Raw genomic sequence first — 27,742 nt, 5'->3', positions numbered from 1 at the left:
CACCCTGCCTAAGTTCTTATTGAAATTTTGTGCCAGAAGCTAAGCTAATTCCTTCTTGAAGATATGGAAATTTAACAGCTGCTTGGTGAGGGGTAACTGGGTTTCTTCATGGACTCACTTCCATCAGCCAAACTAGAAGCAGGAGGTAAGGCCCAGGTCAGTCCCAAAGTCCAAAACCAGCAGCCTGGCCAAGGAAATCCAGAACCAGTAAAGACATTTGAGTCCAAAGCCCTTCAGCCTCTCATGGAGCCACTGCTCCCACAGACAACCCAGCCCTATTGTGCGTCTGCCCAGCTGGGAAGGAAGGTGGCCAGGGAAACAAGCCTTGGCCAGCTGCAGCCTCTGCTCATGCTGTGTGGGCCCTTTGCAAGGAGAGATCCCACCTGTGGATCTGACTGCCTCGATTGTTTGGCTACGACACGATTGCCAAGCTTAATTTAATTTTTGACTGGTCAAGATTTGGCTGATTTGATCAGTACAATTCTCCAGGGACAAAAAATAAAAAGCCATTATTCCCACTTCCTGCTATATTTGACTTTGATAAAGCAACAGATTAGTTATCTCTAAGGTAAAGGCATCAGCTGACCAGAGTTTTCAGCTGAAGCATTGTGTATTTAAATGATAACGGGGCTATGTGAGCACAAACACCTTTTTGTTAAAGGTGCCTCCTACTTAATGAAGTGTTACATAAAAACTAAATTGTCCCCAGGTAGTTTTAGTCTGGATATTTGGGTAACACACAGAACAACAGCTTATTAAAATGGAAGAAGCAAACAAAAATAACAGTGATGAAAGGGATCCTTGATTCAAAATGATATTGTGTGTCTTAGAGCATTGACATTTGTGTCAATATCGTATTAGTGGTAATCAAATTTCTCATTGTCTGCTGCAATGTAACCAACTCCGCGAGTGTAAAAGTCCATTAATCATGGAGGTGTGCTCTCTGTGCCTGTGCCAGAGGGAAGATAAATTAGGTGGCACTTTGCAGATCTGCTGAAAGAGAGGAGGACATGCACTGAGTATAGATGGAGTAGGATAAGCAAAACCTACTCCTAGATCTTTTTCTTTGACGTTTTCCCTGTACCAAGCCAAATTATGGTTCATGCTGTACTTTTATTAACTATTCTGCATACTTGTGTATCAGTTTTCGTTTTAGGCCAAATGAAAGTGCACTTCTGTGCTTATGGCAAGAGGTTGTGGGGAGTGAGTTTCTGTGCCTGCAGACTGTGCAGGCATTTTCACCCTCTTAAAATGGGGATAACTACATTTCATTGTTCTCTTGGTCCTGAAAGAAACTGCAATGCTTTCAGCAGGCTCTGGAGACCCAAGTCTGCCATAGCTCCACCACAGACCTCCTGCATGACGTTGGCAGATCATTTTGCTCTACCTTGTTTCCCCTACTCCTACTGCAGGCGACAGCACCCCTGCATCCAGAAGGCAGAGCCTTAATAACACCAAGTTCATGAGATAGATCCAAAGAAAGGACTTGTGGGTGTGTTTTCTTCACTCCTGAAACCATGTGAGGATGCGCTGCACGTGGCGGATGTCAGCTGGATGGAGGGGGGGTCTTACAGGCTCTGCATCCTGTCCCTGGCTTCCTTGGCATGGCTCTGTGAACAGCCCTTGCTGTAAGAGTGCAGCCAGGTAAGAGCAGCCCTGTTATGCCTCTGTTGAGCTGGGAAGGACGCTCCTCTTCCCAAGGGAATGGGTGGCCAGGGAACACAAGCCTTGGTGCATGCTGTGGCAGGCCCTTTGCAAAGGAGAGATCTCACCTGCAGGTCGAGTATGCAGTGCTCTGTGTGCAGTCAGCTCAGAGCTGTAATTTCTGCAGCCAGGATTACATGCATGGGGAAACTTGACTCCATGGACCTTCCCCCATTAATTCCCCAGTCATTCTCTAAGACATGCTCTTATCCCAGTGACTTGCTTCCACACAGTTTGCCCTGGCTGTTGTGTGGGCTGTCTGAGGGGGCTGCATGTTTGAAGAGGTGATTTCAGGTGTCAGAGCACTGAAATGGGTGGGAGTTACCTGAGAGATCGGTTTCACCTCATAGTGATTGAACCCTCCGCACCTTCAGTTGAAAAGTGATGACAATATTCCTTACTTTCCAACATGGAGCTCCTGGTAACAGAAATGCCAAGTGTACTGCAGTGTAGAGCATTGGGGCTCTGCAGTTTAGAAATCTCTGGTTGTCCGTAGCAACCTGCAGGCATTGAAATATCAGCTTGCACATATGTGGGGGTTTGAAACGCTGCTGCTGCTGGAGACTCCAAGGAAAAGGCTCCCAGCTTTGTCCCTGTGTGGACCTTTTCCCCATTGCCCCTCCCCATCCCACACAGGTTGTGGCTCCTGCCAGCACAGCAGGTTTTGGCAGCCTGCAAGTCCTCTCTAGGAGCATTGTGCATGGCCAGAGAGAAACCAGGATCGAAGCAGCACGTGCAGGACAGTCCTACCCAGAGGTAGCCCCCGTCCAGCACAGACATCAGGGCTCTGATGTCCACCACTACACAGAAGACCAGAGTTCACTGGTGACTGATGCATTGTAAAAGACAGACTTGCTTGTAGTTGAAATTAGGAAAGAAGCAAAGAAAGAGATCAGAGCCACTCTATCTCATGCTCCCAGGCCATGATCTGGGCAAAATTCCCCGTGCCCCAGCTAACAAGCAGCAGGCAGGGCAGCATCCCAGACTGTAGCCAAGTGGCCAAAGCAGTGGCTGTGTGACGTGACTCAACATCACAGCGTTCCCCCTCTGCTGCAAATGTCTCAGATTAGCATCCTGGGTCACCTTGCACCTGTCAGTGACCTCGTCCCCCATGTGTTTTGCAGGACCCTTGTGTCAGCCAGCTAGTGCACACTCTATCCTGGTGCCAGCTGTTGTGACAGCCCTAAAAGGGTCACTTGCCATGTGTGCTTTGTCACTGCCTGTCACTGCCTCACTCCTTAATGCTCCCCTCTGTGGGGAGCCAGGGCCTGGACCAACTGCTCAGCTTCAGTGAGCCACTTCTGCAATATTACAGTATGAAGACATTTTGAGCAGCTTCTGGGCTTTTGGCATCACCCAGTCCCTACTGTAATTAGGCTTGGGTGTCCTCCAAAATGACAAAAACTTTAGGAGCCCCAAGTGTAAGCCTGGGTGAATGTAGGTGGGGCTGTGATCATTCCAGGAGTCTTTCAGCTCCAGTGGCCAGTTTACATAATCAAGGCCTGACACAGCAAAAGAGACACATAGTCCAATGGTTTCAGTCCTTTAATCCCTATTTCTACCAGTAATCCTTTCTCTGCAAAAGGCCCTACTTGTCCAAGTAGTTCTCTTGGCTTCAGCAGAGTGTCTTTGACCTGACTGTGCTTAATGTAAACTAAGATTACTTTTGGCATCTGTGGAATCCTAAAAAACTAAACCAGCAGAGTACGATTGCGAGCAACAGGCTTTACAGACCCAGGAGGTCACACTGGAGTTTATATTTGCTGCTGGCAATTCCAAGGGTTTGCTAGAGCAGCCACAGCAGATGAATTGCCTTTCTAACTGCAGAATAAACACTGCATGTGGGGTACATATTAAAGGAATTACAGGGGAAGGGAAGGGAAGGGAAGGGAAGGGAAGGGAAGGGAAGGGAAGGGAAGGGAAGGGAAGGGAAGGGAAGGGAAGGGAAGGGAAGGGAAGGGAAGGGAAGGGAAGGGAAGGGAAGGGAAGGGAAGGGAAGGGAAGGGAGCCCCTTTGTCAAAGACAAAGGATGACTGTTTTCCTGTAGCAGACACTGCTTATTGGAGTGTTTTGCAAGTCAAGAGATAAAGCCTTAAATGGGGACAGCCAATGCACAAAGATGAGCTTTCTTCCAGCTTTTCAAGTTTTGGGTAATTGTGGCCATGGCTAATTTTCATACCATGATGGGTTAACAGTTATGTGTCTGTGATTGTGCAGCCCAACTCACATGGGAAATGCTTCTTGGAGCCTAATAAGCACTGAGGTGCACATCTTGCGTGCTGCCATGGCAACAGCAGGATGCAGGAGAGCTGGGAGGGCTGGCTGCCAGGAGCTGCTTCACTTTGGCAAGAGAACTGCCCTTTGGATGTCCAAATCTGTTTAATTACCAGCTGTGGAAAGTACCTGGTGTCTAGTGAGTGATTCTTCCAACAAGCAATACTCCCATGAGCAGAATGAACCCCTTGGTTGCTGGGCCAGCACAGCTGTGTAGGGGGGGACAGGCAGTCCTGGGGACACTGCCATGCAGTGCACAGGCTGGCAGTGTTTGTGCAAAACTGTCAGGCCTGATGAGGAAGCCCAGTAAAACTCCACTGATGGTGTTCCGGCATTTAATGTCAGATTGTGTTTGGGGGTTTTGTTTTTACCTTGCTTTCCTGGTCAGTGCTGATGCCTGTCCCTTTTGCTGCTGAGAGGGCACGTGCAGGGCAGCCTTCACTCCCTGCTGACCTTCTCTGCCTGTGGGCTTTTGGCAAGAGAGCTGGTAACAAAACATTTGTCCCATGGAGAACTGTGTTACTTCGACACTTATTTTCCCCCAGGTGAGGTGTTTTCCTTGCTGGAAAAGATCATGGTTCTGCAATGCTGAGGCTGTGTTTGCCAGGTTAGCCAGAAAGAAAGTCCCCTGCCTAAGCAGTGGCAGTGTCCATGGGAACTGGTGGCTTGGATACCCTGTGTTCTCAAATTTCCTCTGTCTTCCAGCAGGGCAGCAACTCCTGTGCTGTGTTGTAGCCAAGGATATCACATGAGGCCCTGTCGCTGGTGAGGGAGGACAGTGGGATGGAAAATTAAATGGGGAAAAATGGTTGGTGTAGGAGAATACAGACATGAAATAATTTAAATGTAGCTCCTATGAAGTACTCTGGCAGCTTGGGTAGGTACCTGCTAATTTCAAGTGGAACCAAAATCAACTGCTTTGGGGAGTTTTTTTATTAAATTACCATGGACCTGAAACAGTTTTGTTTGGACATACCCCTGCTCAAGCTGTGGTAAAAGTTAGTATTTCCCACTCTTGGGTCTTGATGTGAAAGAAAGCCAGTGTTTTGCATCAGCCACCACTGCTGATTTCAGTTGCAGGATGCACACTTGGCAGTGGTTTTCCTGCCAATGTTATGAGTGTTGCTGCTGGGCTCAGGGGAGTGATGGTTGATGCAAAGCCTGAGTTTTCTGATACAGCCCTTCACCTGGTCTGTGCCTGGCAGCCCAGGTACCTCCATGCCAGATCCAGCCCATGAAATTAGAGAGTGGCTATCAAAACGATGCTGAGTCTCTTACATCTCTCTGCTGAGGTGTTGGGCAACCTGGTGAGCTCTCCCAGTAAGAGCCTGCATGGTCGTAATGCCAGCCTGGAGTGGCTTGTGTGACATATGCCCCACGTGAATTCCCTGCACCCTCCACAGGTGCATCATTTGCCTGAAAACAGACAACACTCATGGCTAATTATGTGTTGCTCTGCTACCTGCTAATTAAGGAAAGCTGCAAAGCTGAGATGAGTTCTCTGGGGTAGTGTCCACCTGACTTAGTGACTGCAGAGGTGAAGGATAAAAACTTGGGAGAGAAATCTGGAATGGGTAATACAATCGTAGTTGGTTGGGTTTTTTAACCTTCTTCAGATTTACTGACGCTCCTGTTCAGAAATACAGCAACATAACTAGGATAAATAAATGTATGTAAAGATCATAATTCCTAACTCAAGGGAAGCAAACACACTGCAGTAGGAAAGGCCACTTCTTATCTGGCTGGAAAAGAAACCCAGTTGTGTTGGCAGAGACCCATTTTGGAAAATTAAACAGCAGGAAGGGAAGTGCCGCCGCAGTTCCACAGGTGTGCAGGGAGGCCATCAGAAGGGAGCTACCTTGCCCTGCAGGCTTCAGAGAAGGCTGAGGGGAGCTGCAGGGGTGGCTCCCACTCCTGGGAATCCAGCTGGGTTTCCTGGGGCTGAGCATCCATGGCAGAGACTGTGCCGAGACGGTCTCTGCCAGACTAAACAACAAACTGCAATCAGCAATGAGATCTGGGTATTGCACCATGGTCCCTGCGCATTGCAGATGTACAGCGACAGTCAGATGCACACCTCTGGCCACGGCTGCACCTTGGTACCTAGGCTGACAAATGCCACAGGGAGGTTTCTGAATGTAACATATACATTGAAGAGTTTCATTATAGTTCCAATATAGGGCTGGATTTCAAAACCAGAATGGTGCCACGAAGCTTCTGGAATTAACATCTGGTTAAAGCCTGGCTTACAGGAACTTTTAAAAAACTCTTGATATAACACAAGATAAAAACGAGCCTGAATATGGAAAACCTGTACAAAAATATTCATGATGTATGTCACTCTGTATCGTCTTTTACATGGCATCTGACATGAATCAGGATATAACTTAGGGGGTTAGTGAACTGTGTTATCGAGGTGTTGATGTCTCTCAATTTGGCATCACAGCAGCTGAAGCTCTGTTGTAAGGGATGGATGACTAAATGACAACACACAGATGATGTGCCTCCTGTGGAAGCATCTATGGAAGATGCTAAATGGGTATAAGAGACTATTCATTTTATCAGTAATGAAATATCTGCAATACAAAATAACTTTCTTGTGTGCTAAGATTTCAGTATTGTCTGGCTTGCCTGGGGAACGTAATGAAACTATGGCACTAACAGATAATACAACTGCAAGCTGAATTAACTGGAGTTTGTGGTCCTCTGGCTATACAAGACTTTATTTGTGTTTTCTTGTTAAGATAAATTGCAATAATTAATTATTCTTATGCAGAAAATATACTCTAATACCACTCTGCAGCAAAGATGAGACTCTTAGAAAAACTTTAAATTTAACCTCATCAAGAATATTCTGGGCAGCATCAGCATCTTAATGGTTAAATGTACACAAAAAATTAGTCTATACAAGAACTGAATCTTTAGCTCTCCTTTGTACACATCTAATAGTAACAGGAGGGGAAGGGAGTGACTTGCTACATGAAGATGTTACCTTCTATTTTGCTATTACTAGAGCCTTTTATTGGTCAACGAGACCCAGCAGAACAGAAACAATAATTATTTCCTGTAGTACTAGTTTTACAACAGTGGAAAGGCACCCAGTTGGCAAACCCCTTTAAATGAAAGCAGTGAAGGCATCTGATGGCTTGGGATTAACCATTTCCCCAGCAATGCCAGTGAAGAATCACGCTCCTCTTTCCTAAAGCGAAGCTGCATTCACTGAGACAATGGGAACAGATCTGTGTGGTAAAATCCCCATCGAGTACCTGGTACCTACTCCACTGGCACTGTTTTCTTGTAGGATCTCCTGGAGACCTAAATGAGGCCTCCAAAGGTTAACCTGTGGGTAGGCGCAGGATGCCAGGAGGGAATGTTCACCCAGCTGGTCTGAGGCCGGTGACGTGCACTGGTAACCTGAGAGCCTGTTGCACAGCTTTTGTTCCTAGGGTTGCTGAGCGATTATACAGAGTTGGCTGGCTCTGTCCCTGGTGTGCCATGCCCACGATGGCTCTGTCCCTGATGTGCAATGCCAATGTCAGCTCTGTTCCTGGTGTGCCATGCCCACACCACCCAGCCATGCTGCCCCTCCTGAGCACGTGCCTTTCAGCTGTGTTTGAATTCAACGTGCAGTGCCTGTTTCCCAGAGACTCACTGGCTGCACGGTGCTATTCTGTGCTGCCCTGTCTGGATTATTCAGGGATATCTGGGAACCCGTGTTCCTGAACTGTCTGCTATCAGCAAGCCCAAGAGCTGGGAAGCTCTAGGAAGCTTTCACTGTACTTCATTTAATTTTCCATTCCCTCCCACACCTTCCACAACATGGGGCAACAACACAGGATGCAGTCAAATGGTTCCTACAAACATCACTGTGAGTAAGGCTTTTAAATTCATCTTTTAAAAGATCCCAAACTACAACTTGGTTTCAAACAGTACCTTCCCAGGGGTGCTCATTCCAAAGGACTACTTGGAGTACCCATTTTACTTCACATATATTCATGGCTTTCAGAAAGAACAATTTTCTTTGTTATCCCACCTGGACAGGAATGTTGTTGTTACATATGATCAGAAAATGGAAGTGAAAATACAAAAGTGGTACAAAACCTCTTCTTGTTGCCAGTGGCACTTGAAATGTGCTGCATCATCAGGTTTGATGTTCTGAAAAAACACTTTTTTACTTTTTGGCCCAGGTGAATGACTCTTAGGGCTTTTCCTAATGTCTTTAATAGCAGTGATGATATGCAGCTTATAGAATTCTGCAGAATTGTTGCTCATTAGTCACTGACACAAAGCTTTGCACAGCAGAATCTATCTACAGATGCCACAGGGAGAAGACAAGAAAGAAAAACATGTCATACTCTGAGGTAAACAGCTTTATTCCCTATTAGTCTGCCAGAGGCTGAATTAGTAATTGATGAAGCACTTTGCCACGATGAGATTTGTTTAGTCCACTTAGGATTTGTTTTTTGCTGTTAACACAGAGCTAAACAAGCGAGGCTGTGTCTACATGCTCTTCTGCAGATAGGAGCTTGCTCCGCGCCTGGTGCCTTTCAGCAGTGAGCCACATCCCCGGCAGCACGGCTGCCTTGTTTGCACAGCACCGAGGGGAGGGCTAATATTCCCACAGTTACTCATCCCAGCACCGCACCCCCTTCCTCCAGCAGGTGGGAACTGCCTCTGCCTTGCTAGCGCAGGGCAGGCATGCTGTCTGCAGCACTGGCATGCAGCTGTCACACACTGAGCGCTGCCGGCAGGCCAGGGGTAGGGCTGGTGACAGCCCTGGTGACAGCCCTGGGCAGGGTGGGGTCATGTCACCCCCATCCAGCTCTGTGGCAGTGTGAACAAAGTGGTTCCTCTGCCTAGGAAACACATCAGTGAGAAGGCTGGGGTTTTTTACCACCTTTAACACACCCTATTGCTTATTAAGATTTGAGAAAGGTAGAAGTCTGTATTGTTAAGACCAACACCAGATTTTTGGAAAGAAGCTGACACTGCTATAAGAGGAAAAAAAAAGAAGAAACAAGAGTATAGAAAGGAAACATAAATCCTTGTTTCAAAAAGCAAATCCAAACCAAATTAAATTTTCAAAGCCTCCTTCCTGGACATAAATCCCCTATTTTTCTTTTGAAGGTCAGCATTAGATGATGCAAGAACAAGGCTGAACTTCCAGCCCATTAGGCTCTGTGGAGCCAGACAGCAGACAGGGTGATGTGGTGTGTCTGCATACCTCCCCCAGGCATTGGAGAAGAGGTGAGATGCAAAACCCTTCCTGCAGTGGAACGAGTTACAAGATCCTTCTCATCTCCAAGGGAACACACTGCTGCCACAGGGGTGCCATGGGACAAGCTCATGGACTGCAGGAATCATTCCTAGAAGAGACTGCGCTGGCAAATGGAGAAGGCATTTGCAAAGCCTTCTGAAATGTTACCTCCCCTGGCTAAAACTGATAGGCAAGGGCTCACCTTGCTGGTATTTGAAAGGTTTCTGAGCCACTTGAGACAACTCCCCAGTGCCAACTGTCCTGTGTGAGCCTCGTGTGTGTGAAACAAGGAACTCAGCTCAATTGCGAAGGCAGAGGTTTGTCAGAGCCCAGTGTCCCATTGGAACTGCCCTCATTCCCCAACTTGAAGTGTTTGTCTCCTCTTATCAGCCTTGGCAGTGGGGCAGTTTAAGGGATCACTCCACATTTTTGTTGGCATAAAGCTGGTATCTATTTTCCCTGTGTAAGCAGGAGTTACTGAACTGGTTCAGGTGACTGTGACTGAAATCCTCGTGAACAGAGTGTGGGTTATTCTGACACAGCTACAGTGAGAAAGTGCTAATCCCTTCATCTGCACTTAAACCTTTTAATTAAAGATCACTTGGATGAAGGTGCAAGGCTGAGAGGTCAGGGTTTTACTGCAGCACTCACCAGAGAGCCAAGAAACAGCAGTTGTGAGTGGTTTGAGTCTTGTCCTTTGGAGCTCTAGTGGAAAAGATGAAGAGCCAACAGCTCCTATGCTCTCCATCTGCATGGGACAAAGTCAGACCCAAATACCTCTGGTTCAAGCTGATTCACAGCTGAGCAGGAAAGCTGACCTAGAACTGCCCCACATCAGTGATTTTGTGGAGTCATCTGACTGATGTGTGAGGGATTCAAAAGAGAGAGATGAGTAACTTTCAAAAACACCTCGCAGGATTGAGTTCTTAGATGAAAACATCTGCTAAAATGTGTGGAACCCAGGAAGAAAAGACTATGTTAGTGCAGCCGCACAAGCACGTGGCTTCTCTGGAAAGAATAAGAATGCTGCAAATTTTGATTGTTTGCTTGCCCTTATTTTTTTTTTTCCCTGTGATATTTACAGTGCCCCGGCACTCATTCAGCTTTCCTAGCTAACAGTAGGGAGGTAGATGGAGCTGCCTGGAATTCTAGCATCAGACATTTGACAGGCATCTTCCTGCTTCAGGCAACCTGCAGGTACATTGCCCTGAGGCAGAAGGGCAGCAGGCAGCTTGGATGTGTTCCTGTGTCAGAAACAGGACCCCAACAGAGTGGGGATTCCCCAAGTCACCTGCCCCACTGACTTCTGGATGAAGTTCCTCTCAAACCTGTGTGGCATTCCCAGGTATCACTCCTATTTCCCTGGGGAAATACTGACCCTGATGGCAGAACATGGTGTGTTTGAGATGCTGAAGACACCAAACTACTGTTTGTTGGGGTCTCCAGACTGCCAGACTGGCTGCCAGCTTGTTAAACACACACTGATGTGCCATTAGGGAGCTGAAGTGTCATCAATGTTATAAACCTGAACCTGTAGCTTAATTTAGAGGCTTGTCAGACATATGGTAATGGGCTGGTAAGGCTTGGTGAAAGGTGATGTTTGCAGGCATCTGTACATTTTTAGTCTCTATACAATAAAATATTACACATTAGCTTTTGCTCTTGCTGGCAGATTTCTTGTGGGAAGATCTACTTTGGGACTCCAGTAGCACTGAATACTGAGCAACTGACAGAAATAGGGAGTTTGGAGCAATGTCACTGCTGGCGTAACTCCATAGCAGCCAGAGGGTGAAATCCCAGCCCTGTTGAGATGCACGGGACTTGTGCCAGGCTTCAACTGCTGAGAACTCTTTCAGCAACTCAACACTGATTTTGCTTTGGACTGAAACCTCCCTGTGGATCTCAGCCTAGAAACACTTGTATCTTTCACACAGAAGAAAAATGTTCTGGAGCAAGCAAATGAGCTTGGAAATGATTTAAACTTCATCAGTGTCACCCTTGCTGTAGACATTCACTGTGAGCTAAATTTGGTTTGTGTGGTAAGACACTGAGTGGCTCAGAGATACTCATCTTCCTCAGTGATGGAAGGGCTCCTGCTTTGGCTGCAGACACAGTTTATTGGACATGTTCCCTGTTACTCCTGTGAATGGCAGAAGCAAAGTTTCAGTGCTCTCAATGTGACTCATTCATGCAGTCAGTGTTCATCAACATTTTTTTAAGACCAGGAACCCTAGATATTGACAATGTATCTCTCCTGTTCACAGTGTATATTGCTGTCCTGGTGTCCAGCTCCTTTTCCAGGCCTATCCATTATTCCATCTTGAGGATGAAGACTCACCTGCATCAAAGTCCCTGCACTCCTGTTTGTGCAACACTGACTACAGCCCCAGGAAGGTCAGAGAGCTGCTGCTTCCATTATGCCTAGCTGTTACTTGATAACTTTGTGGTTCTGAAGTCAAAAATGAAGCAGGAAAAAAGGTGCTGAGAAACCAAAATAATAATAATAATTCTTGTTTCTTTATACATTACAAAGAAGCAGGATGGGGAAAACTCTTTTGCTTTGCAGGTCACCTTCACAGCAAACAGGAATCATTCAGTCACTGCTGGATAGTACCAAGGACACTCTCAGAGGCTGGCAATTGGAATGATTAAAAAAATATGAGCAAGTTTTTAAGTGTCTCTTTGAGAAACAAACAGAGCAAAATTGTTCTTCAGTGGGAGAATAGACACTGTAAACAATGTATTTAATGAATCTGGAAGGATCTTGTAAGGGAGCAGATGACCAGCTCTGTCTTTCCAGCACAGTCCCAGTCCCTTACAGGAGGAGTTGGTGACCTTGCCTTCCTATCACACACATCAAGCTTTCTGCAGCTGTCTCTCTTCTGGCATTTGAGAGAACAGGAAATATTTCACAGTATCAATGAAATTGGCTGGTGAGCTAGCACAGGTTGCCTAGGATTCTGTCCAGTTGGGTTTTGAGTATCTCCATAGAGTGAGATTCCATCACCTTTCTGCACAACTGACTTGTTTTTGAGCACTTTCACGTAAAAAAAAAAAAAAAAAAAAAAAAAAAAAAAAAAAAAAAAAAAAAAAAAAAAAAAAAGTTTTTTTGTGTTTCAGGTGGAATCTGGTGTTCCATTTTGTGTCTTTTACTCTGTCAATGAACACTACTGAAAACAGTGTGCCTCCCTCTTGTTCTCTGTGCTTGCGACAGACCTTTGCAGCACTCGCAGATGATCTTTGAAAGCCAGGCAACTTTTCTGGGTGCTGCCATCTCCAGGACCATTTCACAAGCAAATTCCCAAAGAGGCCAAAGTCTGCTCTTCAGAATCAGAGTTGTGGTCTTGCCTTTTGTGCCACTGTCCCCTCTCAGGATCACAGGCACTGCACCTAACGCTGACCCACCTTCACATTTCCAAGCAGTTCTTCCTTGATTCTGAGGTCCAGCAGAGCACCCTTGCTTATTAGTTCCTCAATCAGACATGCCAGGGAGTTGTCAGTGTGCTCCTGAGCTTGCTTACATTGCTTGGGCCCCTCCCGCTGTGTTGTCTACTTCAAACCTCTTCCTACCAGCTTCAAAAGAAACCTTGGTATAAAAGAAACCCACGTCCCTCCATGCTCGCTGCTGGTCCCTGTGCTCCCTGCTGCAGGCCTGGTGCAGCATTTCCAGGTGTACTGGCTGTGAGGCACCTCGGAGCCCACATCTGGTGTCCTCTGCACCTCTCCAGCTGCTCTGGAGCACCAGCATTTGCCTTCCTGCACAGATGTTCACCTGAAACCATCTCACCAGTGACACACCACACAAGTGTTCTTGGTGAAGTGTTTCAGTGTTTTCTGCTTTTCAGCTAACTGCACTTGTGACTTCCTTTCTGCTCAAGGCTTGCCATAATGTGAATAAACTTTCTTAACTGGTTGTTTTGGGGTTTATTTTCCCCTTGAAAAATGGAATGGTTCTCCTCAAATCTGTTATGCTTGGGGTTGAAAACACAGGATACATAATTATTCTTTCCAAGGGCTCTAAATAGAAGTGGCAGACAAAAGGAAGAAATGAAGGCAAAGAAACCACCTATGTATGAAAAAATGTTACCAGTTTAAATACAGGTAAAGGTATTTTTGTCCAGCCTTTGCCAGAGACACTGTCGTTCCTGGAGTTAGGTTTGAAATGCTTCCCAAGTGACTAAATTAAAGCCATTCATATACTGAAATATAGTTGATGACTCTGAAAGTTTCAGTGCTACCATATTATAGATCCTGTCAGGAGACAGGCCCCTGAGGGAGTCTCTCATTTCCCTCATCTGCACTCACTGAAGGATTCAGGACAGAAGTGGATTAAGCTCTTGAGGGGGCTTTAAGCAGACTCTCCTTTCAGATTCCTGCAGGCAGTGTATTTAATTCCGAGCCCCGAGTGGCACCCAGCAAGGCTGCTCTGCTGCCTACACAAATATTGCTCAAAACTCCTTGGGCCAGAGCTCCCATGTGGCAGAACATGTGGCCAGGCATTTCACAACTGCTGTCATCTATGGACTTCTGTTCACACGACTCAAAAGGGAAAGCCCAGCTAGGTAGGTTTGGCTCTGACAAGGAGCAGCAGTGCACACACACTGCTCTGCTACCCTTCCTAACGGGGAGAGCTGCATTACAGGACCACCTGCACGTCTTTGGGCTGGTCTGTGGCATGGAGCTATTTCCTCGGGACCCGCCAGCCAAGGATGCCTCAAGGCTTGTGGGGGCTTCTCCAGCAGCTCGATGGCCTCCTGCTTGGAGAAGCTGCCCTTTCCTCCCATTTTACACCCTGCCCATCGCCGAGCACAAGGGAGTAACATCTCCTTAATAAGCTGCTGGCAGAATTGCGATGCTTTGAGAACCTTTTTAGTGCCTATCAGGATTTAGGATCACATTTTAAGCACAGGAAGGTTCAAAGCAGGCTATTGCACAACCCCCGGCTTTCCCTACACGCCACGGGCATTGGGTCCCAGGAGCAGAAAGGTGGTGAAGCCGTGCCAAGCCCCGACATGCCCACAGCCCTGACAACGGCTTTTTTTGCTTGGTGGAGACGGACATCAAATCTCTCCCTGAAGGGAAAAAAAAAAATCCACAAACTAATTCACATGTCTTTATCTTTTTTTTTTTTTTTGTTCCTCTCCCAGTGAAGGAGGCCGGAACTGCCGGGAAATCGCCCTCCGGGAAAGCTGTGACAACGCTCCTCTCAGTGTTACGGCCGGGGCTTAAAATGGCGCGGAAGGGCAGCAAACCGCTCCCTTACTCCGCCGTGCCGCACCAGCCGCTCTCGGGGTGCCGCGGGGCTGTTGCCCGAAGGGAGATCAGTCGGTGGGCGGTGAGGGGAGGCAGAAGGGATGAGGGGAGGCAGAAGGGATGAGGGGAGGCAGAAAGGGTGAGGGAAGCAGGGCGAACGCACGAAGGACACCCCAACTCAGCAACCCCGACTCAGCAGTGGCAGCGCCCCTAGAAGAAGATGGCGGCGGCGGCGCTGACCAATGAGCGCGCGGCGCCGGCTCGCGCCCGCCCGTTACCCAGTCCCGGCGCTCCGCGTGCCCCGGACGGTTCCATTCGCCGCAATCGCCCCCTCCCGGCGGTCGGGTTGGTGGCGCCCGGCCGGTATAAAGTGGAGCGCGGCGCACGTGTGCTCCTCAGTGCCGGCGGGAGAGGGAGGCGGGGTGGATTCTGTGCTGGTGGTGTCGGTGTGGAGAGGGAGCGGTGGGGGTCGGGCGTGCCGCACAGTCACCGCACAGCCCCTCGGTGCTCGTGTCCCCGTCCCCTGTGAGGGTCGCCGGTGCCCCCCTGCCCGGCCCCGCGCTGCTTCTGCTCCCCCGCGGGATGCGGGCTCGGCCCGCCCCGCTAGCCCTCACTCCCGCGCCGGCCGCAGCATGAGCGCGGCGAGCGACACGTATTTCCTTATAAAAGACATAAAACCCGGACTGAAAAACTTAAATGTCATCTTTATTGTGCTGGAGATCGGTAAGTGGCGCCCGGCACGCCCCACCCCCGGGCCGCCCACGCGTGTCACGGCGGGCGGGGGGGCCGGCGGCGCCGTGCTCCCCCTCAGCCGCGCTTCTCCCCGCAGGGCGAGTCACCAAGACGAAGGACGGGCACGAGGTGAGGTCCTGCAAGGTGGCGGACAAGACGGGCAGCATCACCATCTGCGTGTGGGACGAGATCGGCGGCCTTATCCAGCCGGGGGACATCATCCGCCTGACCAAAGGGTGCGTACGGGGCCGCCCCGCGCCCGCCGGGCCGCGCAGCCCTTTGTCACCCGCGGGGCCCCTCCAGGGCCACGGGGGACACGGCCGCCCCCTCCGACCCGCTCCCTGTTACCGAGCCAGCGCCCTAAGGTCACTTGCCAAACGAAACCCACCTTTCCCAGGCCAGAACATGCCCAGTGTGAGCGTACAGGCTAGGAGGGGCTTGGGTTTGTAATCAGGAGGTGGTGGTGAAGAGATTTGGGTTAGCTTTAAAAAGATCCCTACGAAAAGACTGCTGGGGCAGGGGGGAATGCAACAGTCAGTCCTGGTCTGTAAATCAAGCAGGGGAACTCCAAAGCATGTTCTTATTTTCACAGTTAGTTCTTTATTCTGGCAGTCAGCTCCTTAATGAAAGGAGGGGGTGGTTACATATCACGCAGGAAAGTTGCTTCTCATTGGAATGATATAACAAAAATGACAGGCAAAGGAGAATCTTTTCAGTTTCACTGTAAAAATTCATTCTAGGGCTACACTGAAGAACGTATTAATTTGGTTAGGTGCAACTAGTTCCTCAGAGGTAATTTAATAATAATAAAAAGAAACAAACCCAACTGCGAAACTTACTGAAAGAAAGAATGTTAGAGTCAATCTGAAAACCCTTTTCCATGTCACTTAAATTGTCACTAGCACAGTCATAGTAAGATTCATTTGAGTTCTTCATGCCAGTTAGGTTACACTTTTAGAAATCCATTACAGTGATCCTTTGGCTTATGGCACTCCAGGATCTGCAGTGTGTGTAAGGTCCTGTTGACTTGTTTTTATGAAAAAGTAGGTGAAAGGTGACTCAGGCTGCTAACTGAGCTGCTTTTAAGTTGTTCATTTTATCGTAATTCTCAGTTCTGGACTGAAATGGCATGACCCTTGCCACCAAAACTACAGCTGCTTCCTCCTATGCAAATGTCCTTTTACACGAAATGGGCTGACTCCTCAGCAGAGTTGATCTGGGGAAGGCTGCTTGCGTGGAGAGCACGTGGAGTTCAGGGATGGGTAGAACTAAACCAGAGCTCTGGGCCAGCACAAAGCGCCGTGTCTAGATGACATTGAACCAAATCAGAAAAATACTGTTCAGCAGCGTTACTGTACTCCCTTCTGTGACTGGCTTACTGTAACTGCTCTGGTGTTCCTGTGCAACAAATGGGAGAGTCATGGCGTCCTTTAATGTAAAAATCTGAGCTTGGCTTGTATGTATTAAATTTATGAGCTGACACCACTGTTTCTGGTGGGTGGCAGAGTCATGCCCTCATTCACATGAGTTGCATGCTCCCTTAGGACTGTGAAGGGAATGAAATGGCAAAAGCTAAATCCATTCTGGTTTGGCTTTCATCTTCAGAAAACTGGCCTCATGCTGGCATACCTGAGCTCATAGTGCAGGATGCCCTCTGATACAAGCAGAAAAGCTTACACAGACACCGCAGGTAAACATGCCTTTTTCCCCCTTGCTGAATTTCAAGCTGCAGATGCAAAAGCAGGCACTATTGCTTACTTATGTCACTGGGTGGTGAACCCATTTACAGGAAGCTGTTGCATGTAATATTTCTGAATTTGAAATTAGTGCTTAGTGCTTTATGGCCAGCTCTTTTTGAGATAAAAACAAATGCTTGCATATGTGGAATAACTTTGTACTGGAGGTTGTTAGTCACATGATTTGCTGGGTCTTTTCCCAGTAAATGTATGTTTGGCTCACATGTATTGTTTGGTGTCTCTTTTCCTTTGTTTTCTGCCACAAGACTGCATGACTAGCTGGTTATTAAAGGTTAAGCAGTGAGAGAGTCTTTAAAGTGAATCTATGAAGTGAAGAGCACTAATCCTTGTTCTGGATGGAAGGCTCCCAGGATAGTATCTGCAGTTACAGTGCCTGTGCTTTCTGCTGGTGCTGAAGTACAGAGAAGGTTATCACTGCCCTGGCAGTGCTGTCCTCTCCTGCCAACCTGACTCCTCCCTGGTGCCTCTTCAGGGCCCTGCGTGTGGCCGGATGTCTCCCAGTCTCAGCAGATAAGGCAAAGGGCAAGAGGAAGGTTTCTTATCTCTGTTCCAGAGAGCATGAGGAAGTGGTGACTTGTCCAGAGTGGTGACTCCCATTGTACAATTGCTGAGACTCCCTGTTCTGTGCTAGAAGACACACGTGTTCTTTTTAACTCCCTTGCATTGTGCCTGTGTTTCTGGTCTGCATTTTCCTCATCCTCTGCACATCCATTCTGATGCCCCTCACTGAAGGGAACAATTACACAGAACATTTTGTATAGCTCAGATTTCAGTGCTTGAAATCAAGTGCTACCATAAAGAATAAAGTGCACTCACACTGTCTTGTAAGGGAATGTTCCTGCAATCAAAAAATGATTTCAGTGTGTTTCTATACATCACTTGGAGTTTGATGGCCAAACTTGTGCCTTAGAAAAACCCAGTCTGGTAAGGACCTATATTAAAAACATAAGCACTTTTGATCATACACATTCAGTAGGTGTTCTCCAGCAAGCAAAGGTGATTCTTCCTGGCTCCTGCTGAAAGCAGAACTGAGAGTTGTCACCAAATATTACACAGATACTGCTTTTGGCAAAATGCCTTTTCTCTGCAGGACAAGTCATAAGGGTTGCTCCAGTCAACAAAAGAGCATCCACTCTCAAAATAATTGGCTGCTTTCCTGGAATTGTCAGAGGAGTCTGCCGCGCTTCCGGTACCTTTTGCTAGAAGTAGTACATGGAGATCTATAAACCGTTGGTGACATTGGGGTCCCTGGGAAATTTTCTGGTCCATGCTGGTGTGTAATACATTTTAGATGCCTGGAAGATGGCATGCTTGCACTTCCTCTGTCAGCTCATTCACTAAGAATCTGCTTCACTTCTCCTTTCTTTTGCCAGGTACGCATCTCTGTGGAAAGGATGCCTGACACTTTACACAGGACGAGGAGGGGAGCTGCATAAAATTGGGGAGTAAGTATTGTGTGTTCGTACTTCTCAGCAGAGCCTCATGGTAAGTATGAGACCTGGCAGCTCTTAGGAAATGGAATTTAGGGCATCAAAAGTGTGTTCTCAGTTGGTCATGGATGTAATGAGCTCTGACCCTCTCTGGACTGTAGGTACTTTGAGGAAAATCAGCTTCTACCACTAGCAAAGGTCTAGGAGGAGGAAATGTAAATGACAAGGGACTGAATCTGCATTGCTTACTTAGGCCTTATCTTGATTAACCACTTTGTCTTGGTGGAAGCCTTTTCTGTGTGTGTCATCCTTGAGGGACAGGCAATGCAGAGAGGGAAGAGTAAGGTCACTCCAGTGAATCACATCCAAGCAGAAGCAAGCCTCATTAAACCTGCTTTGAACTGCCCACAGACTAGGGCAACAGCTCCTGCCTAAGAACAAACATGAGTAATGTACTTGAGCAATAGAAAAAACAGCAACATTTTTCTAACCAGAAGAGTACTTCCACTGTTGCACAAAGTGCTGTGGGAAACCTTGCAGTCATCAGGGCAGTGGGGCTCTGGGATTGCCACATACCCTCCTGTGGTTCAGAAATGCCCAGTGTTCAGATAGATTTACATGAAAAAAACTCTACAGATTTCCTTGTCCAAAATCCATTACCTCAGAAATGTCACCCAGCTGACTTACTCTCCAGCAGGCTGGAGTGATGAGAGTCCTTATTTGGGTTGTGCCTCCCAGCAGCAGGTGGGAGCTCTGCTTGTGTTTAACCATTCCAAGCAGTGTAATGGTCCAGATCTTTCTTCCTGTCTGCCAGAATTTCCATGTAGTGAGTTGATGGGCCTATTCTGCCATAGTCTCCTTGAGTGGAAAAGGATGCTTTGAATTTCATTGCCTGTTTTGGGCTCTTCTGTGCTATTATTGTTAATGGGGCACTGCATGGTGTGGGAGTGAGTTTTCTCTAGAGGTGTAATGCAATCTCTGTCTGGGAGCAGGCTAGGTGACTCAGTGACCTTGTGAGTGGGTGCTGGACAAGATTGTGCAGCAGGAAGAGAGACAAAGGGAGCCCTTTCATCACCTTTTGTTTTATTTAGGCCACTTAACCTCCCTAGTAAATGAATACTTGCCTGTGCTTGATTGAAATGCCCTGCCAGGAAGATGTGGCATCCTCACCACAAGCCTATAAAGGGATCAAAGAGCCTTTTAATACCTCTGTGGATATTCTCTGAACAGTGGGGTCTTGACTAATTACTTCTAGGTGATGAGATGTGTCAAGAACATATACTCTGTGAATTGTGGAGTTGAGAACTCTGTTAAAAAACGGCTTTAGAACTTTCTAATAATCCTTATTTCTTTCCAGGTTCTGCATGGTGTACTCAGAAGTGCCAAACTACAGTGAACCCAACTCAGAACACGTTGGGCAGAACAAACTGGTAGGTTAAACTTGTCTGAGGCTTCTGGCCTAAAGTGCTCTTTGTTCCAAATATTTCACACTGGGCTGTGATCAGATGTGACTTTTCTGGAAAGATGGACTCAGTGATATATAGATAACAATGAGCCAATAATTGAAGTAGGAGATAAATTCCATGTGGAGTCACTGTAAGAACACAGGGGGAAAAATCAGCCCCTTTCTGTAAAAATGTGGATTTTCTCTGATGCATGTCTTTTTTTTTTTTAACCTTTCTCTAAAGGCACAGAGTGAACAGAATAATATTTCTGCATCAAGTGGTATGGGTACTTGTAATTTTGGGCCACTGGGTAAGTTTTTTTCAGTTTGTAGAAGTGAAAAAAAGAGAAACGCTTAATGGGAATGGAAATTTTATTTCAAGGGTTCTTCATTATTGGAATAAAGAAGTGCACTAGGCTCTAAAAAGTCATTCAGACTGGGGCCTGAACCTCCAGCATGTAAGCATGAATGTTTCCTGAAACTGTTTTCAGGATTTCTTCTGTAGCAGAGGAGATTAGAATATTCAGGGTGCCTATATCACATAAGGGGTGACTAACCTTAAATTGTGATGCTTTTGAAAAGATTTTGCAGCACTACAAATTCTGCTTATTTAAACTTCCTGAGACACTGGCTTTAAAAATTACCTCAGTCTTACTAGACACCATGGCTTTCCTACCTGGTTAGCTCCCAAAACCAGAAGTGGTGGTAATCTGAATTCCAATATTTGACTTACCCAGATCTTTTTTTTGCTGTATTTAAACAAAGAATCTTAAAAAAGAAAACACTTCAAGGCTTAAGCAGGTATAAGCTGGGAGGGAGCCTTAAGTTCTGGCCTGCCCTACACAGTGCCCATACTCAGTAGCTGGTGTTAAAAGTCTGTTACTATGGCCCTTCTTGCTTTAGCTGGGAAAGGAGAGTAGGGATGGAGGGAAGGTAGTTTGGGAGGGGAAGGGTAAGGTGTGATTTGGGGTCTTGCAAGGCCAGAGAGGCTTTTCCTTCTGGTCTTCAGAGTTTGGTGGTTACTTCAAACTCCATGTATTCTCTGTTGGTAAACTTGTGTTGTGTAAGGAATCGGTGATTTCAGCCTATGGAACTTGTGATAACGTTTTTTCTGTCTTCTCAGGAAATGGTTTACAAGCTGGACCTGAAGCAAGTGGATTTCCATTCACGTATAACCACGGCCACATTTATGCAGGTAGTGGGAGAGGCAATGGACGAGGACCTGTAAATCCAGCACCAGCTAATACTGTTCAGCCTCTTCCCCCTGCTGTCAGTAATGGGAGGGACCCACGCAGGGCCTTTAAAAGATGACTATGCCAAATGTGGTTGTACAGCTTGCTTAAACTCTACACTCTACTTGAACACTTACTGCACTTTTATTTATAGTTAACTGTGAACCAGTTTGTCCTTTGGTTGTTTTTTTTACCTTTTGGTGTATGGAGCAAACTTGATGTGATCTATTTCTTGTTTTACATCAGGGAAGCACAGTGAGTCTTCCCTGTACGTAAAGGGGGTAGGGGGAGAAGGTGGATACAAGGAAGTAAGGGTCACAGGTGAAGTGTCTCAATTAAAACTCGGTGCCCTTGCTAAACAGAAGAAAATTTCAGTTACATACCTGTATTTCTGTTTCTTTTGGTCAGCCATGTAGCCTTAATAGGTCTATTCTGTCCTGTGCACGCATGTGTTGACTTCTGTTAGGGATAATGGGAGCTCTTCTTATTGGAAGAGAAATGAAGGGGAAGAGCAAAAATGCTCTGGTGAGCTAGGTGTCCTGGGAATGAATATGGCTTGTGAAAGCAATAAGTGTAAGGAAATGGTGGTGCCAGACCTAGTGGTGTCTCTGGAATCAGAGAATGGATAGCTCGGGTCAAAGCTGAAGGTGTGGTGTCTTGAAGCTTGATTCTGATTCCAAAAAGGTGTACACTACTTGAAAAATTCTCTCTAAACACCATTATCACTGTCAAGGAAAGTGACACTGATTTTTGCTTTGGATAGAAGCTTGGATATTTGTTCTTGCTTTGCATGAGATAGCAGAACAGGAGGATCTAAATTCAGACAGTGTTGGAGAATATGCTTTTTGTAGCCTTTCCTTGCGTAAAAGCCCAAGGTTACTTTGCAGGAGCCTGAATTTCCAGAGCGGACTGTTCTCAAATGCTGCATTACCCATCTCTTCAATGAGTCTGCCTACTCCTCCTCCTTCTTTCATTCACTTTTCCAAATAAATTATGTATTAGGTGAAGCTGTATATGTGGATTGCAGAGGTACTGGCCAAGCACACAGCTGCACTTCTGATGCTGTTAAGGGGGCAAATAGCTGGTTTTATTTCTGAGATTACAAATGCCTTGACTCTAGATGAGAGTCCAGTGCCATATTTCAGATCAGGTTCAAAAACAGCTTGGAAACTGAGGTGTCATACTGGATTCATCTGTTTAACTCTTCTTAACTGACCTCTCAAATAAAACAGAATTGCACTAACCACATCAAAAACAAATCTAACTTTCTTTTGTCAAGCCATAAAGACTTCATGACAAAAGGTTGTTTCTGAATTGTGAGTTGTCTCTGTGGTTATTCATGTTATTTGAATCTACTGCTGTGTTACTAATGTTTACAAGTTGTTTACATTTGATTCTTTTCGTTTTGGTACTCTATGCTGATCTGTTGAAAATTGCTTCTAATCGGTGCAAGTTCCCTGCTTGGTGTGGAATACTGAACTTCTTTTGAAATGCGAGCATCAGCTACAACAAAGTGCTGAAGGGAGGCTGAGAGAGCCCTGTGTGCCCAGACACCTGGGGGCTGTTTGTCTCTGCTCTGGTAAAGTGCTTCCCTGGTACTTCCAGGTGGAACCAGAGAAACTTGTTTCGGACACAACAGGGTGGCATGCCTCAGAAGATCCCCTCTGGGTGCTGCTGTGGAAGAGCACTGCTCCTTGGTGAAGCAGAAAGCAGGCATTTCTGGGGGAATGGTGTAAGGAGGTGACATGTAACTCAGGGACTTCAAATTGCTCACTAGTTTAAATAAATGTGATGTATAGTCCAGATGCGTGGACAACCTCTTCTTCAGTGTTGCTCTAAGACAGTTGATGTGCTTGTGAGAAGGAAGCCAAGAGGACTTCTAAACCCAGGAAATGTCTTTGACGTGTTCCAGAGGTACATAAGATGTAAGTACAGTGTGAGAGCCATGCTGCCCACTAGTAGGTGTAAGGTTTGCAAGTGAACAGTGCAGGTGGTGGTGGAGACTTGGTATTCATTGGAGTGTCTCCAGTGTGGATCTCAAGTCCTGGTGTTCCTAACTTCTCTATGGCATAAAAAAGTTAAAATCCAGGGCAACCCTGTGTTAGTGTGTGCTGAGGTGCGTGATGTTTGTGGCTCTATGCATCTGAGCTTTTATTAAGCTGATAAACAGAGTACTTGTTCACAAATTCCAAGTAAAAAGTGATATGATTAATGCTAAGTGGCATAAGATTAAAACCTTGCAGTCAAGTGGATGATTGATGTGCAGTCGGGAGGAAAAACGCAAGAGATGGTCTTCATGTTCTCAAGGTTAGTAGCATTCCTGCTTTCCTGTTTCTTACATGAAACTATTGCAGTTTATTAATAAATTTTTACTTCTTTGCAGGGGAAATCTGTGCCCTGAAATGGACATGGACTTAAATATAATTTTTCAAGGTCCTCTGATATTCCACTGAGCCTGTGACAAAGTTGTTTCCCTCAGAGGTATCAGTGTCAAGATAGTGAGATCTCAGCTTGCAGAGGAATGTGGGAGCCTGCCTTGCAGCTGTTGGGATCATACCACCTCGGTTCACAGACAGACACACATCTCTATGCAAACAGGCAGTTGTGAATTACTGTGACACAACTAAGGCAGTTCATCAGTGGTTAGGTCATGGAGTCTCTTTACAGATGTCTTCCTATTAATGGTTAGGCTGCACTTAGGGTCCTCTCTGGATAATACAGATTTCCAAAGGAAAAGAAGCACTGGAAAGTGTTCATGTGCCCAGACCCAAACTGCACGGTGCTGAAGTGCTGCTGAGTAGTCACCATACACTTTAATCACAAGATGCTCTGTTCTCATCACCTGACAACAGCTCCCCCTCTCCTACCTGCCCCAGCCCAAGGACTGATGGCAGAGTGGCAGTGGAAAGAGTTCTGCTGCCATCTGTGTTTCTGTCCATACTCAGCATGAGTCACCTTGATTTAAAAGTGGCAAAGCAGTCCCATACTGTGAAATACGGTCACAACTTCGGTTACGGGGGAAAGCCATAAACACCCCATGTGCACAGTGAAAATGGGAAGGTGCTCTAAGAACAAATACAAATGCTGGACCAAAATGCAGGACCTGAAATGTAATCTGCCTTCACAACTTATTTAATTAGTTTTGGTGTAACTTGAAACTGGCAGGTTGCAGTCCTGTGCTCCAAATCATGCTGCTCTTTAGCATCACAAATCCCAGGAAAGGTATCTGCAGTGAATGCTGCTTCTGTAACGCTGTGATGGGTGGTAGAAAACACCTTTTCTACCTCAGTGCAGTGTCTGCACAGATGACCCCCTTAGCAACATTGCAGGGCTGTCCACCACGTTCTCTGGACAGGGGAGTGTTCAGGAGACAGGTGCTGTTCCCTGGAAACCCTTACATTTTTCAGGGACATTGAACCTTATGTTTTGAAAGGACCTGGCTGCTGTGGCCATCTTCTGCAGCTCATGTACATGCTCCTAAAGGCTGGGATCTTTTCCTTGCTATAAGGCAGTTTTCTTCAGAAGCTCCTGAAGTGCTTTTATAGGACTAGGGATTAGTAAAAGCAATGGGGCTTGCAGTGTTTCTGGGGAAGTCTCCCGGGTTCCTTCATGGCCCATGTGTTTTCACCTGCCAGGTTGTTCCCTTGGTTCTCAAATGTTTGTAGATTTGCCTGGTCAAACATGCTCTTTGTCCCTAACCCCTGAGTCAAGTGGGTATTTGCACTGTGAAGCATCCAGCAGTGCTTTCCCACGGGATCCCGGGAGTGCCTTGCTGTCTTCCTGCAGCCCTTGCTGGCGGCTGGCTCAGGAGCTGCACTCAGTTAATTTGGGGAATTGCCTCTCAGCCGAGCACCTGTGCATGCTCCTGAGGAGGCTGCAGGGCTGTCACTGCCTGTTCCGGACCTGATGAGCTCTGCTAATGATCGCAGTGGAGCTCCCACTGGCTGTATCCCAGCCAAGTGCTCCCCTGACTGCAGGGTGAACCTGGCCCTCCCTGCTGAGGAGCAGAGGGGCCACAGGAGTCCCAAGAATTCATTAAGAGATGCTCTTTCTGTCTTCAGCCCTCATTATCTTACTGAGTCCTTTATTGTTTGCAGAGAAGGTGAAATTGTTATGGCTCTTTATGGGGATGTTGCTTTTTAATTTATTCTCTGACAGACATTTGTGTGTGTGTGTAACTGGGATGAGTAGATTAATCCTAAACAAGCTGTTGATTAAACTGCTGAAGTTCAAAGGGGTTAGGAAAAAGTTTAGAAGTGACTAAGGCGAACTCTTAATGACTTCACTTAGGTTTTTAATTTCTCTAAGTTGCTGACTTTTTTTCTCATAAAGAAAATGCAGTTGTAAGAGCTTCATCTAAAACTGCCCTACACCCCCAGTTGATAAAGACTATCTAGATTTATACATGTCCTAGGAAGATTAGGGAAGGAATAAGACATCAGGATGTAGCTCAGAGAAGAAAACTTGTGCTCTGAATGTACCTTCAGAGCTAAATGTTTCCTTATTATTCAAGTTTCAATGGGATGGTTTTGGCTGTGTGAAGTGGATTGTAGGGCTGTCTGGCTGCTCCATGTTTAATAAATTCCCATATAAAAGAGAAAATTTGCTTAATGCACCATCAACTGTGACTCCATGGGAGCATGGTTGTATGTGGTTGTAGTGTGTCAGCAGAGCCCTCTACCAAAGCTTGTTTTGGGTTCGTGTCCAGAGGATGAAATGGCCTTGCAAAGTACTGGACAGCTATTTGGGAAATTTGGAACCATGCTTCTCCACCCTATGTCCCATGGGGCTTACTGGAAGATCCCACTGACTTCCAGGATAATTTGGATCAGCTCCTATGCAGGCAGGAGTTTCTCATCTGTAAAACTAGGATAAAGTAGTAGTGCAGATCTGTCAGAGGCTAAATTTATACTTTATGGTATGGACAAGCTGAAAGCCACAGCCAACATGTAGAGTTCTTTCTAAATTAGGAAAGTTTTACAAATACGTATTTCTAAGCCTGGATCCTTTGTAGTTAGGTAATTGGGCTTACCCCTTTGGGTTTACTTTTTTTTTTTCCCCTCAGCAGTGCCAAGTGTTGCAGTTCTGTGCCCAAAACTGCAAGTGACGTGTCAGTGCAACTGGGAGAAGCTGCTGCTTTCGTGGGCCCTGCCTTCCAGGGCAGGGTGGGAATACCCCAAATCAGGATAGCTGGGGGATGCCAAGGCAAGGCCTGTAAGCACAAGGGCTGCAGGACTCTGACTGGTGGCTTCTGGTACCTGTGTTGTGGGTAAACTTTCAAAAGGGTTGGACAATAACTCTCAGGAGTGGCTTAGGGAGGGGGGGAGTTGGTTCTAGTGTGGGACAAGCATGAAGATGCGTTAAATAGTCTCTTGTGGTTGTTGAGATGGACACTGCTCTCAGAATACTCCTTTAAAAATCTCAGAGGACTTCAAGTATCAGCCCCTTGTTATCTAAAAGTCTCTCATACCTTTTCTCTGTTGCAGTCCCATGGGCAGCCCCACACAGCTCTCAGGGTCTGTCCATCTATGCTAGCAGCTAGTCTGCAGACTCAAGCCTCAGCTCCTCTTCACACACTAATGAGGGAAGTGTGCCCAGCTTCATCCAGACTGACCTGGGACTCTGCTATCCATAGCACACAGCTCCAGATCTTTCTCTGAAGTTTTCACTCTTCTTTCTGCAGTTCCAGCTCGCTGCTTCCTGTCCCTACTACAGCCTAACCCTGTCTGTGCCTCATACAACCTCCAGTCCTTCCCTCCTCACAGCACAGCAGCAGACTCTTAACTGAACCCTCTCCCAGCTCACTCACTCTCTATCACACCCAGAGCTGGGAGGGCAAGGCTGTTCCCACTCCTAGATAATTAGCACAGCTGTAATATATTAAGGGTAAGATTGCTTTTAGTGCTATCTTTATCTGTCTCCCCACAATCTCTAGCTGGCTCCACCATTCTTTTCTATGATTTATGCATTATCTTAATTTTTGTAATTTCCTTCTTCCTAGCTTGATTAATACTAAATTTAATTTTCTATAATCAACTTGAGCATGTAACTTGAAGAGATGAGGTTTAGGCTGATTGCAGTAAAAAATCTACCTATCCAGCCTAGCTTGAATAAAGCAAAACTATTTTTATCCCTAAATTATGCAATATTTTCATGGAGCTCTGCAGCCTACTTATATTTAACCTTTCAAAGGAGTGCTCTATTTTTTCAGATCACCTAATGCAAACTTTGCAAGTGGGTTTTTTAATTATGAGAAATCCACCTGCATGCCATCAACCAAATTATTAGTGAGGCAGAGGATAACCAATAGTGCTGCCAGACTTAAGGTGAATATGAAAAATGTTTAAGTGCTGAGAACAGAAGTTGCCCAGAAATAACTTTAAACACCAGGTGCTAGAGGAACGAATTAATATTACTTACTTTATTTTTAGAAATATGAGTTGAGGCCTGATGCAGATAGACATTTCTATATGCAGCAGCAGCTCTTTGCTATGCAATAGGATCAACAAAATCAACACAACCTTCTTTTGGAAGAAAATAAAATATCTATTTTAGTTTAAAAAAGCCTTAGGTAGGGAGAGAAAGAGAACTTAATAAATTCTCTACTGTTTTTAAGTCTCTGGTGAGCTGTTGTGCTGTTGCTTACCAGAGCTGTCTGT

The 27,742-nt window shown here is 46.3% G+C and overlaps 1 protein-coding gene across 1 annotated transcript; it reads left to right on the top strand.

Moving 5' to 3' along the window:
- Positions 1-13,708: 13,708 nt before the first annotated feature.
- On the top strand, positions 13,709-25,244 carry NABP1 (nucleic acid binding protein 1). The gene is made up of 6 exons (XM_063399879.1): positions 13,709-15,211; positions 15,318-15,456; positions 18,351-18,422; positions 19,765-19,837; positions 20,096-20,162; positions 20,975-25,244. Exons 1-6 carry the CDS (start codon positions 14,731-14,733, stop codon positions 21,160-21,162), a joined length of 1,020 nt encoding a protein of 339 aa, XP_063255949.1. The 5' UTR covers positions 13,709-14,730; the 3' UTR covers positions 21,163-25,244.
- Positions 25,245-27,742: the final 2,498 nt, after the last annotated feature.

Source organism: Prinia subflava, chromosome 6 (assembly GCF_021018805.1).
Source record: "Prinia subflava isolate CZ2003 ecotype Zambia chromosome 6, Cam_Psub_1.2, whole genome shotgun sequence".
Classification (NCBI taxonomy): Eukaryota; Metazoa; Chordata; class Aves; order Passeriformes; family Cisticolidae; genus Prinia; species Prinia subflava.
Note: the sequence above shows the minus strand (reverse complement) of the source record. Positions and strands in the feature narration are given on the sequence as shown.